This window comes from Blennius ocellaris (genome assembly GCF_963422515.1).
Source record: "Blennius ocellaris genome assembly, chromosome: 23".
Taxonomy (NCBI): Eukaryota; Metazoa; Chordata; class Actinopteri; order Blenniiformes; family Blenniidae; genus Blennius; species Blennius ocellaris.
The window spans coordinates 13,724,903-13,737,589 of NC_137672.1; the positions used below are offsets into that span (position 1 = coordinate 13,724,903).

Sequence of the window (12,687 nt, forward strand, 5' to 3'; positions counted from 1 at the left end):
AGTCAGTGCTGCTGACTACATCAGTACTTGTAACAACAACAACAACAACAAAAATCAATTCGTCTGCAACAGAGAAGTTGATGTAGTCATTCGAAGTTATGAGGCATTTTGGAATCTTGAGACACACAGCGAAGCGATTTTTCACCATGTACAGGCAAGACATGCTTAACTTGAAAAAATAGATTGAGGTGATCATAAAACAGGATGAAATCATGGTGAAAAAGCTGATAAGGACAAATTCTAAATTTAAAAATGAACCAAAACCACAGGTATAATATCTTTTCGTTTTCAAGCTCGACATGACTGTACATCCCTTCCAGAAATAAAGCTTTACACGAGCGCTTTTCGCAATGTTTATTTTGCCACAATATCCCCGAGTCAAAACTTGTAATGTGAGGAAATACATCACTGAGGAGACAGGAAATGTTGGATCTCACCTGTAAACTGCAGCCAAGATGAAAGAGACGTCCTTCCAACACGGTTCCTGGCAGTGCAAGTGTATAAGCCTTCCTCCTCTTTGCCAGGAGACTGAATCCTCAGTGAACCAGTGGGCAGCAGATCTACTCTGGACACACAAAGACAGCGTCCCGACAGTTAGCCACAGTCGGCTGTGCCATGGAAATAAAGTTAAAATCACACTGAAGGGTAGTTTCTTACCTGTTGCTGAAGTGCAGCTCTTTTCCATTCTTTGTCCATTTCAAGGTCGGTTCTGGATTCCCGAGTGCTTCGCACCTCAGCACCAAAGTGGCGACCGGTTTCTGCAGCACCACCGGCACACCGACGGAAACGACCAGCTCAGACTGCGGTGCCCCTCCCGCCTTTTTTGTCCGCTGGATTATCACAGGGGTTCTGAGTCTGGGAGAGTGAGCTTTGGTGTTGGGTTTATAAAGGAGCGGCGACTGGGTGGAGGACTCTGCACTTTCCGGCGGGTGAAGAGTCGACTCGTTGGTGTCGCCCTCCGCCATCGTGAGCTCACCGAGCAGCTGAGTGATGAGCTGTTCCCTCCGCAGTCCACCAAAGCCGGCGGAAAGGTTCTGCATGATCTCATCTAACCTGCGGGGGTCAGCAGTGAGCAGAACGGGGACGGAAAGTTCAGAACTCGCTCTGTCATCCTCCAGAGTCGACCTGTTCTTCTCACTGGAGTGAGGCTTGTCGCCAACGTGCTTTTCCTCCTGGACTGAGTCTTTCAGTTCAAGCAACTGCTCAACGATGTTGTCATATTGGTTGAGAGAAATGGGCAAGTCCTGAAATGTCTCCCTGGCTGAGATCACGTCTGGCCACCAAACCTTCTGTTGGCCATTGTCAAAGAGCCACGAGTCTGGAACGGACAGCTTTTGCTTGCTTCCAATGATCTGTAGAACGAGATGCTCTCGGGCTTTGCCGGCGACGCATGTGTATATCCCAGCGTCGGAAGTGCGGACCTGCTGGATCTTGACGGAGCCAAGCGAGGTTGTGGAGCGGTGCGGGAGGCCGACGAGAGGCTTCCCTTCCTTCAGCCATCGGATGTGGCCTTTACGGAAGTGGCGGGTCGGGCAGCGGAGAACAACAGTTGTCCAGGGCAGCAGGTAAGCGTAGCCGCCAACAACCAACTGTACCTTTTTCCCTTTCTTCCACTGGATGTAAACGTTCCTCTGAGCCAGTATGGACGGGTCGGGCTTTGCATTGTCTGCAGTCAAATCAAAGAACATGTGAGCGGCTGCGGCTGTGCCCCTGCAAGTGTTTCAGCTAAACTCTAATTTCACACAACATGCCTCCCTTTATGAGGAATACAAGTGACCACAGAAGAGGTGAATAGAGGGTCTCTTACTTTCACAGTGCCTGAGGGAGCATGCTCGGATTCGGATGGGTCTGGCCAGCTCAAGACAGTCCTTAGGGTCTACAGTGGAATATTGTCCATTTTCTCTTGGTTTCCTACAGATGGCTTGCAGAGTCTGAATGCCATTTCCACAGGTCACTGAACACTAGAAAAATGAATATTCATAACATCAAAATAAGTAAAAAACCATATTGTAAAACATATGTGAATTTTGCTAATATTGACAGGCTACTTGTGTCCAGTCTGTAGTGATCCACTGAGGTGGGCAGTCCTTCTTGCCACAGGGCTGCTGGCTGGTCAGACTTCTGGATGGGCAGAAGGTGTCCGGCAGCTCCAGGATACTTCCATCAGCGAGCCGCTGTTTGCACAATACCCGCCTCTTCTGAACGCCCCCACCACAGCTCTGGGAGCACTGAAGACATAAGGTTGTACATATTAGATCGGCAATACTTACTCAGTTGTACATTTGTAGAGCGATAGAGGAGATCTATTACCTGTCCCCAGTCCCCTGCGTCCCACATGGGAGGGCAGTCGAAGCGGTTGCAGGCTTGGACGGGGCCGGGTTTGGGGCTATGACAGTCCACATCTCTAAGCACTGCTGTGTGGTTGCTGCTCCGAGAGGGCCGGTGGGTACACGCCACGGTGCGGGTCATCAGGCCAACCCCACAGGTTGCAGAGCACGAAGTCCAGTTTCCAGTTTCCCACCTATAAAACCATTTGTATGTCAGTAGACTCTAAACATCTGATATAAAACACTACTGTACAGACAAAGTTCTTCATGAAATACGGAAAAGTTGCAGTTCTCTGTGTCGTCCTTCATTACACCTAGCAATCTCCAACATATCCATCTCAACCGGTAACCTTCTCAACCTTAACTGTCCCTCTGATCTGTCATTTTCAATAAATTAGTATATTTAGTGAAAAGATGACATACATTAAATCTCTGATTGATTTCAGTGATAAATGACAAATTCCCCAGGCATTGCTTTTGCCCTCCTCTTTTTTTCCGTGACCTATGTGGACTATTATGTTTGTTGTAGTAACACATAATTTCATGTTGGGCCATTAATCCAGCATCAAAGTTACCTCGCCAGCTTTATTTCAGTAAGAGGCCTGTGTCTAACTGGTTTATGCCTTTAAATCTTTGGCTTTGCTGAGATGGCAGCAACTCCGCTTTCGGCTTGACAGATTAGGTGATATTTCAAAACTATTCGTATTTACTCAAGGGTTTAGGGACTGAGGAGAATTGGGAATGAAGCTTGTACAGGGAGCGGGACTATATTCAAAGAAAAAATCCTATGGCTGTTTCCCTTCAGAGGGAACACTATCCAAAGAGTGTAGCTTAATATGAGAGGGCGAGGAGGCCTGAGGGAGGGAGTGAAGGGCCAAAGGAAACAAGTCCAATGCAGCGTTTGTTGTGCTTAAAAACAAGACTCAAGGCCTGGAAAAACAGGCCAGTACAGGCAGCAAGCCTCTGGGTTTTTCTGACCAAAGTGTGAGCGGTGGAACACACAGTGGTGGACAATGTGCCCGGTGTTAATTTGAAACGTGTGGCCCACCATAAAATCCACTAACTAATAACATTTTAAGTTATTACATTAAACAACATATATTGTTTCATGTTTTTTTTGGGCTGGGGGATTAAATTCGAACAACATTACATCCATTTACTGAAAACAACTGAACATATGAACAACACTGCTCATTTGCCATGTAGAGCAACTTTATTTCATTTTTTAAAAGGTTTACTTGTGTAAAATTTCATCTATGACCCTCTATTTCTACATGTAAAGTATTTTATAATTTAATGAAAATACTACCACTACGTTGAGAGGCTGAAGTCATGCTTGGCCATATGACTTCAGTCAACCTCTACAAGCTTTTATAGCAGCAGCCCCTCAGGACAAACACTAACACCATTAACCCTCACGGTAACGTGACTAATTCATCAAGATGACGTGTGATTATTAAAGGTCATTTGTAGTTTTATAAAAGGCCAAGTGGTGGTATTTTGCAGTGGAAGCTTGCCAAGTGGAAACACAAAGTAGAGAAGCTGAAGCCTCCTACCTTTCTGCAGTAACATAGCTATGTATATCTCAAAACGTTCTTCCAAGGACAATTTTACATCTTAGCCTCGCAGGTACGGCTAACCACTGATATTGGATCCCTCTTGTGTCGGATTTCGACCAGGTTCCACAAGACTTAATTTCCCGCTCTCTCTGATACGATCATCTATCTCTGTCATCCCGCTTCAGTATCAGACTCCAGTCGCCCCGACTGTGATTTAATTGGCCCAAGTGGTTTAATATGAGAGGCAGAATAAAGTGGATTAGAAGAGTTTGAGTCTCTTCGTTGTTCATCAACAATGATTAGTAGTTATTCATTGATTTAACTAGTGTGACGCGTGTCTGATGGTTTCAGAGGAAAGGAGTTGCAGTTGTTTAAGCCAGGAATAGAACAGGGCTTGCAACAAAGGAAATATAAATATATGTTTATAAATAAAGTATATTTATAAACATATATGTATGTAAATATAAGTATAAATAAGGTTCCCTGCTACAAAAAAAAAAAAGTTCTAACCATTACGACCACATTTAAGTTATTTCTACTCATTACATCAAATGTTTTAAAGCAATAAGTAATAATACTGGTGATAATGTATTATTTGTGGGTGTTTTTTGTACCTTGGCGGGCAAGGCTGCGTTTTGCAGTCTTGGAGGAGTTGCGGGGGGCGCCGGGCGCTCACACACAGGCTCTGATCTGCCGCCTCCCTCGTCTGCTTGTTCAGGCAAATGATCACGGCCTCCTGCACACCTGCGGTACAGCACAGTCACAAAATGGACAGACGAGTTTTGAAATGCAATATTATTGAAATTTCTATACATTTCTAGGATCCAATGCAAAAAAACCCACCTCATGTTCAATTTAAGAAGAAAGAAAGCATTCTTTATCAATTGACTTGGGGAAATTACTTTTCTGCCTTTAGCCCATCCTACCTAGTCATAATAACTATGCATACCACGGAGCTGTGGGTTCGAGGGTCTTGCTCAAGGACAGTGAGCACAGTGAACACAGTGGAAACCTGTCAGCTGTAGGGTTCAAACCTACAAACATCAAATCCCAAGTTCTGTTCTTTAACCCGAAGGCCATAGGCTGTGGGCTTTTATGGTGGGGAACTAGTGGTTCCAGAGCCTTGCTCTATTTCCCAGGTGTGGGATTCGAACCACCGATCGCAAATTCACTTCTCCAATCTCTCGGCCAAAACCAAGTCACCCTCTCTTTGAAATTGCCACAAATACACAAAGAGGAGAAGCTCATATAGTGTAAGCAGATATTGCAATGAAAGCGCAGATATTAGCCTGTGCAATAAACACTCTCCCCCCCAAAAAAAACACAATGAGCATTAAAACACACCATCTGTACAGCCTGAACTGTAAATAAACTCCTGCGTGTAAAGTAAGGTCATATTAAAAGAAATGTAACATAAATCTGTGAGTCTGCTTCTCATGTGGGGACAATAACAGCGAGGCAGGCACTTCAAACGCCACAGTGGTGTGATGGTCCACAGGAGCGCAGCCCTCAGGGTGTGCATGCGATATCTGATACCAGTCTGAAATCATCCCCCAGTGGGAGTTTGTTAAGCGTGCACGCAACACACGTCGACCAAAATGGAGTTACACTTTAGACTTCAACATAAAGACCCACAATGCTGGCATACAGACTTTGATGTGGGGGGGAGGGGGGGGGGGGGGGGGGGTCAACGTTGGCCTCAGCGGGTGTTGGCAGGATGGTTAGGAAAGCTGTCAGCTGTCTCCCTCCTCTGGCCAAGCGTTCACGTCTGCTGTGACGGATAGCCTTTCAGCCTGACCCTGTAACTCAATCCATTATCATCTAACATAATATAACTTACTCCTGCTCAAAGTCTAAACTCCCATAGATTTAGTCATCTATTCATATGATGTCACCGTTTACTACCGGAGCGTTTCACATTTGATTCGATGGAGTAAATTCGAGGAGACTGTTGGCGATGTGTTGACTTTCAGGAGATACAACCTCCGTATGTTTTCTGCATCTATAAAATGAAGACTTGAAAGTTAGATAAAGTTCGTAAATGACTGAATGTCTGAATGTGTTGAAATCGATTTGGTGGTCAGACTGCACAAGTTTATTCCCACAAAGTCACTGGATCAAATCCAGGGACTATCGATGACTTTGGTGAGGAAAGTGAAATCCACTGCTTGTAAACCTCTGAATCCTCCACAGTGGGCGGAAAAATGTCCTTTGAATGTGTCTTTTAAGATTCAGGACATGCTATTTATGGAAATAGTATGCAGAGAATTACACTTTATAAAAGCAACTATTATCCATCAACTCAAATGAAACTGTCATGTCTGTAAATGTAAAGTGACTTCTATAGCACATTATATTAATTTGGCAGACTCTTTGCATTTTACACAATAAGTCACATTCATCCTTTCACACACCAAAATTCAACGGCTGTCATGCAAGCACACCACTGGGTTCAACATGAGTGCAGATGACTGTCTTTCCCAATTTGCCTTAAGGTCCGGCTGAGATGAGGGATTGAACCACCGATCTGAGGGAATCAAGATTTACCACTGTACCAGCTGAGCCACTGAGTCAGTCTTAATTGTGGTGGCGTTGGTGGGTTTTATCAATTTCTCCCCTTGCAGGGTCGCAACAGCAGATCATCTGATTTGCACTTCTGATTTTCACAAGTTAACCTTGAGTCACTAAATAATTAAGAAGAGTCATGAACCCATTTGCATTATTTGTACATGTATGTTACTTTGCTTAAGACTATAACAACAACCATTTGTGTTTTATACATTTGAAATGAATATGTGTGTGTCTTCCATTGAATGACTAAATACTTTATAGTCGTAAGATAAGTTTCCACAGTCCCATTTCAGTTTTTCCTAATATTCACTCTTTACTTTCTGAAATGGCAGAAATCATTTCAGATCCATACCTCCTCCGCAGCTCTCCGAGCACTCCGTGAAGCCCTCGTACTCCCAGTCGTGAAGCTCCTCTCTCCCGGGCGTCTTCACTTCCTCCTCCTCCTCTTCCTCCTCCTCCTCCTCCTCCTCCTCCTTCGCCTCTTCTGCATTTGCTCCAGAGCAGGGCGTACGGTAGCAAGGCTGCCTCGAAGCCGGCTTGACCCCGTCACATTCATCATCGGGCAGGTCGGCAACCGTCTGCGAGAAGGAGAGCAGCACCTGGCACTTGACGGCCCGTCGCTGGGTCCCGGCTCCACATGTCCGGCTGCAGGCCTGCCAGGGACCGGGGATGAAGCTGCAGAGGAAAAACAACACCAGTTAAAAGAAAGAAGGAAGAAAAAAAAAAAATCAAAGGGAATGATTAATTGCTCACATAAAATATATAGAAACTCTGCTCGTTTCCGAAGTCTATATGTTTAATGCCGAACAGGCTGGAAAAGCAGTTTAACTCAATCCAGTCGGATTCGATCGGGAACGTTTCCAATCCAGCGCCGTCTCATTTGGAAGTAGTTTGATAGCAGTTCACAAGTTTTTAGCCTTCCCTGCACGCAGATTTTATTAATTTACTCCACGGTTCATAAACTCTCAGAGTACTTATGAAAAACAGCCGCGCTGTGATTAATTGAACAGCTGCACAGCATTAGGATGAAGCTATTACTGGCATCTATGCTCATCCTTCCTCATCTTAAACAATGGATCCAAGGAGGAAATACTTAGAGTCCAGAGACTGAGCTGTCACCTCTTCAAAAGTTTCAGGAGAGCATAAAAGAAATAATATCTGTAGAACGCGTGAGACAGAAAGGTATTCAAATCCCTCTTGATCTTCAAATTTAATAGACACTCTTGATGAGAATTAAAGCATTCTCGGATATGAAAAGAGAAACATTGGCAATGATGAAAAACATTAATGCTGTGCAGGTTCAAGGAGGGGAAAACAAAACCAATAGAGCTTCCTTTATGATTCAACGATGTTCACATCTGCGCTGCTTTTGAAGATCATAACAGCAGTTTCCAGCCTCGCTTGTGATCCATAATTGCTCACGGATGATGCAGCAGTCCCATCATTGTTATGCTAAACACGAAAAGATGGGACTGGAACTACATGAGATCCACTTGATCCACCTTGTCTTATCATTATAAAGCCATGAAAGCATATCTCAGGTTCTCAGATCCATTAAGAAGCTGTAGTGCACATATTGCATTTCTAGAAAGTGACTGTATGTATTTGATATAAATACTCAGTGTTACAGTTGTTTCTCACACAATTCCTTCCTGATACAAAAAAATATCCACATTAAAGTTAAGACTTAGCACATTACTCTTCTCAGGATTCTTCTATTTTCAGACTGCTGTCCATGTTTCTATTTTACCGTTACCAAAGCATGTGAAAAAATGCGTATAAATTACAATATCAGTGACGGTATATCAGCATTATTAGAATAGCCACCAGTAGTTGTATCAACTCTGCTGAATCACAACGGTCTCTGATTTAATCAGAAGTCATTGGTTTTAGAGCATATCTCTTTATTTATGGAACTGTGTTTCTAAAAAATAACAAATATTCTACAGTTTCTGATTGCAGTTATTTTGTTTACCAAATATATTTATCTATCTCGACTTATTCATCTTAATTTCCTCTGTATTTACCGATCTTAAATATTCACTCAATACTTAGTCATTCTCTTTGTGTTGCATGAGAAGATGAATGTGTCAGGATTTGGGTGGATGTTTGTGTATTTGTAATAAAAAGAACTTGACAGATGCAGTCACAGTGGGATGGGCCTATAGCATCTGAGACATTATCGCTGGGTATTTAACTCATTAACATTTTAATAAGCAATCAGTGAGAAAGACAAGCATTTCCTGCTCGTTGTTTTCAGCAAAGTTGCCTAATCTTTTCTGAGACGAACTAAGTTTCTAAAGGCAGCAAAGTATATTCCTCGTGCGCACAGGCGTCATATGGAATCTCATGAGGTCTCTCTCTCTCTCGTACAGCAGCCTTCAGCATTCTTAGGGGCTCTGACGGTCCGACCACAACACAAGAGCATCACACTGTTTTATAAAATGCCTTAATAATGAGCTCATAATTACACCCAAATTGGCGCTTTATGAGAGCTCACGGACTCTCTGTGTTTTTGGGCAAACAAATGAATCCCCCACGGGTCGACGTTGGAACAGGAACAACGGAGTCAAAAAAGCAAACCCGCAGAAATGTTTATCTTCATGCACAGTTAAAATACATCTGTCAGTTCAAAAACAATCTTTGGAAGGAAACAACACTTTTTTTTTTTGTATTATCCTCTCAGGCCTCACAATAATCAAATCAATTATATTTCCATCAATGCATCAAGGTTTTATTTTCTCATAGTTACAAAAACAAAATAATTTGGCCGGATTGATTCAAATCTTTCAAATAACTGCACAGCGGTGGTTCGGAGCTGAAGACCTGGCAGTGAAGGTGCAATAAGTCTAACACTGGCCTTTTCTCTCCTTCCTTCTTCCTCTCATGCCTGTAACCTGGCTCCATATGGTAGGCAGATATTGTTGTTGGCGCATAACTGAAGGCATATTATACACAGATATTTATGTGCTTTTCGAGGAAAGACATGCTTCTTTTTTTGGAGGGGGGGGGCGGGATTGAGCAAAATCCCATGTTTTGGCATGTCTCAGTCAGTCAGACTTACAGATGTTTTGAAACGGCTTACATGGCTGATGATACAAGTCATGCAAGACACTGGGTACAGTCCAAATATTGTCCATCTTCAGAGGACAGACAACTGAAACATGGGACGAAAACATCTGGAATCGGAGATCGAGCTGCGTTCCAGCGACAGAGCCTGGCCATATTCGGTAAGTTCCGCATTTCTTCCCAAATAACAATAATATGATAATGAGTCACAGAATCCAAGCTCACGCATGTTAAACATGTGCACAGTGAGCCCTGTTTATGGTGTTTTGTACATGTTTTATGTTTATAACACACATCTAGTGTTGCCCTGGGATAAAGGATGTGAAAACAGGCTGGTTGAATTTTATTGAGAAATCAAGAAAGCTTTTCATCTGGAATGCTAAAATGATGAAATATGAGTGGCTTTGGTCAGTTTTGAACTTACAGATTGGACTGTGGAGAACTTGAATAATGCACTGGCGTTTACAAGCTTTCCTATATTCTTGCTTCCTTGGTCATTTCACAATATCCATTTTACTTGAGTTCCTGAGGGTTTTGATAATTGGCAGATAAAAAAGCAACATGTTGTGTCCATACAAATAGCTGAAGCACCGTTTGCACTCAACTTTGGCAGGTGCAAATTCATCTTTACATGTGGTAGCAGCTGATACTTTATTAATAACAAGCAACCTAATCATTTGCGCCATTTCAAATGTAATAAAGCCAATAAAGCGATACATTTCCAAATATTTGAGCCAATACTCTTAGTAATAGTTTACAAATATGCAAAGACTTTGCACAGCTGATATGATTGTAAAGTGTGAGACAACTGGACAGAGTCGAACTGTTTATGGCTCCATGTTAATGAGAATTGCTACACACATGACCGGCTGTGTGACGACATTGTCTCTGCTTCCCTTTCACCCCGCCAGGCAACTCCAAAGCCTGTGAAAATTTGTTGTGGAAACTGTTTATCTGACATTTGCTTTTTTTTATTACTTCTGAGGAGTAACAGTTAAACATGAAGGAAATTTACAGCATGAAATCCCTCCTTTGGGTTCTGAACTTTGAGAATCTCTTATAGCTTTCACAGTTGCGTCTTCGCATAATAATAAATTACAAACGGGCCTGTGATGGTTTTACCAGAATCTGCACCTCAAACAGTAAATTGTGGCTCCAAACTGGTTTTGTGATCTGGATAACGACTGCAGCATCAAAGAAACCCTCAAATAATCTCATAATGAAAGTACATTTTGAAGCTTGAACTGCAATTTCTTTTGGTTTTAATGGAATGATGCAACAACCAGTGATGCTCTGAAACCACAATGATGCTATCAATTATCACAATCATGTTACGTTTTGGATTCACGAGTTGTGTACTCAATGTGTTTCCCGTATGTTTTAAAGTCACGGTTCGTCATGTTGCAGATCAGACGACTGTGTGCGACTGCTTGTTTGTGCACATTTCATGCTGTGGCTGTGCTGGCGTCTGTCTTCAGGTTCCTTGTCTGTGGTGTGTTGGACGTCTGGCCTCAGGTATCTTGCACTAATGACAGTGGAGTGTTATCAGCAGTGCCTCATTGTCTCCCCACATCCTATGTGTGTCTGTATTGGTCTTGTGGGTTGCCAGTTTCTTTCACTCCGTCTGGTACACACTGCTAGAAGTCATTTCAGCCCTTTCTATATCTTGTGCAGCTTCATATTTAACTGTTGTTGTTATTCCCTTTGTATGGTTTCTAGAATTTGTTAGGTATTACCTTTTGTGTATGTTAGACGATTAAACTGCTTCATTGTGTATCAAAGTCTGCCTGCTGAGGTTGTGAGAACCGCTAAACCCAAGTCTGTATCAAGATTGTGCATTTGGGTTACTTGTGTGTGTGTGTGTGTGTGTGTGTGTGTGTGTGTGTGTGTGTGTGTGTGTGTGTGTGTGTGTGTGTGTGTGTGTGTGTGTGTGTGTTTTGTGAATACTTACGTTGGTTCCTCGGTTACAGTGACCTCCTCCTCCAGCTCTATGGCCTGCTTATGCCATACCGGTTTGGCCTCGACAGGTAATGTATCTGAGAGCACATAACAGAAGAAAAACTAAACTTACCACCTGTCAGCTGTATTAGTTTGCCAACAAACAAACTTGTAATGTACATCAATGTCCTTCCGGACACAGCTGAGCAATGAAATATTATGTGATCCCATATAATCATGCTGCAACTTTTCTCGCCTGGCTGAAACGTGAAAAAAATGACCACCAAACCTCACCTACCTATGGACTTGTAGCAAGGCACGGTCACCAGACACTCCTCCTTGATGTGGGGTTTGGTGGTGGGGTTGCAGCCTCCGGCATGGAGACCTCTGTGATCGATGCACAGCACCACTCTGTAGCGCAGACCCTGTCCACATGTCACTGTACACTGATGACAACAGGTAAATATTAGTTACTGATTGATAATGGGCCTATCAGTCTTTTTTTTTTTCTAATCAAAGTAAACCCCTGTGGTTACATCTGTTGGCTTGTCCTTGATTGAAAGTCTGTCTTTGACTCAAGAGAGGGACCTTCTAAAAACTCCCCGCAGCTTTCGAGCTCAGGAGCGAACTTTGTGTATCCTTTGCCAAAACAAGCATTTTAAACGTGGTGGAAGAATGTGCAAGATAAACAGCATCGCAGGTTTTTAGGGGGCCGCAAACCCGGCTCCCTGGGCTTCTGCATGTGCCTGTTTAACTGGGAAGGGAGAAAAATTCCCACAAGGCAGTCAAGTGGGACATTTATGGTGGGATTGGTTAATGAAACAGCAGCTCTAAGAATTAAAGTGAGCTGACGAGGTAGATGAGACCGATCCCGGGGCAGTGGTCTAAAGGATTAGAAGGGAAACAAAACTATTCTTTAATATAAACCAAAGTTGTGTTTTATTTTCTTTCTATGACGGTTGGGATTTCAAGTGGGACTGCCTGTTGTTTGCCGGATATTTTTGTTAAATTTCTTCATGGATGAAATATTAGCCAGCTTTGTGCAGCCAAATGAAAGATTTGCCAATATTTGATCTCTTCTACGCAACAACTGCTACAGCGAGGACAGAAACGTTTGTCTAATTGTAGTCATTATGTATTGTTTGATCAAATGTGTTGTACTCAAACCTTTTACGACTAAATAGACTGGATTGATTTCTAATTTGGATGAATGAATGAGTGCT

At 43.0% G+C, this 12,687-nt stretch overlaps 1 protein-coding gene across 3 annotated transcripts in view; it reads right to left on the minus strand.

Annotated features, from left to right (window-relative positions):
* The window catches only part of LOC308146933 (ADAMTS-like protein 1), a 91,068-nt gene that overhangs the window by 5,149 nt on the left and 73,232 nt on the right, over positions 1-12,687 (minus strand). For all 3 annotated transcript variants that reach the window (XM_080518940.1, XM_080518939.1, XM_080518941.1), the window contains 9 exons: positions 11,763-11,910; positions 11,478-11,562; positions 6,810-7,132; positions 4,501-4,630; positions 2,311-2,521; positions 2,049-2,228; positions 1,808-1,961; positions 658-1,666; positions 438-565 (listed from right to left, as the gene is read on the minus strand). In XM_080518940.1, coding sequence (XP_080375066.1) covers positions 438-565; positions 658-1,666; positions 1,808-1,961; positions 2,049-2,228; positions 2,311-2,521; positions 4,501-4,630; positions 6,810-7,132; positions 11,478-11,562; positions 11,763-11,910 — 2,368 coding nt within the window. The remainder of the gene's footprint in view (positions 1-437; positions 566-657; positions 1,667-1,807; positions 1,962-2,048; positions 2,229-2,310; positions 2,522-4,500; positions 4,631-6,809; positions 7,133-11,477; positions 11,563-11,762; positions 11,911-12,687) is intronic.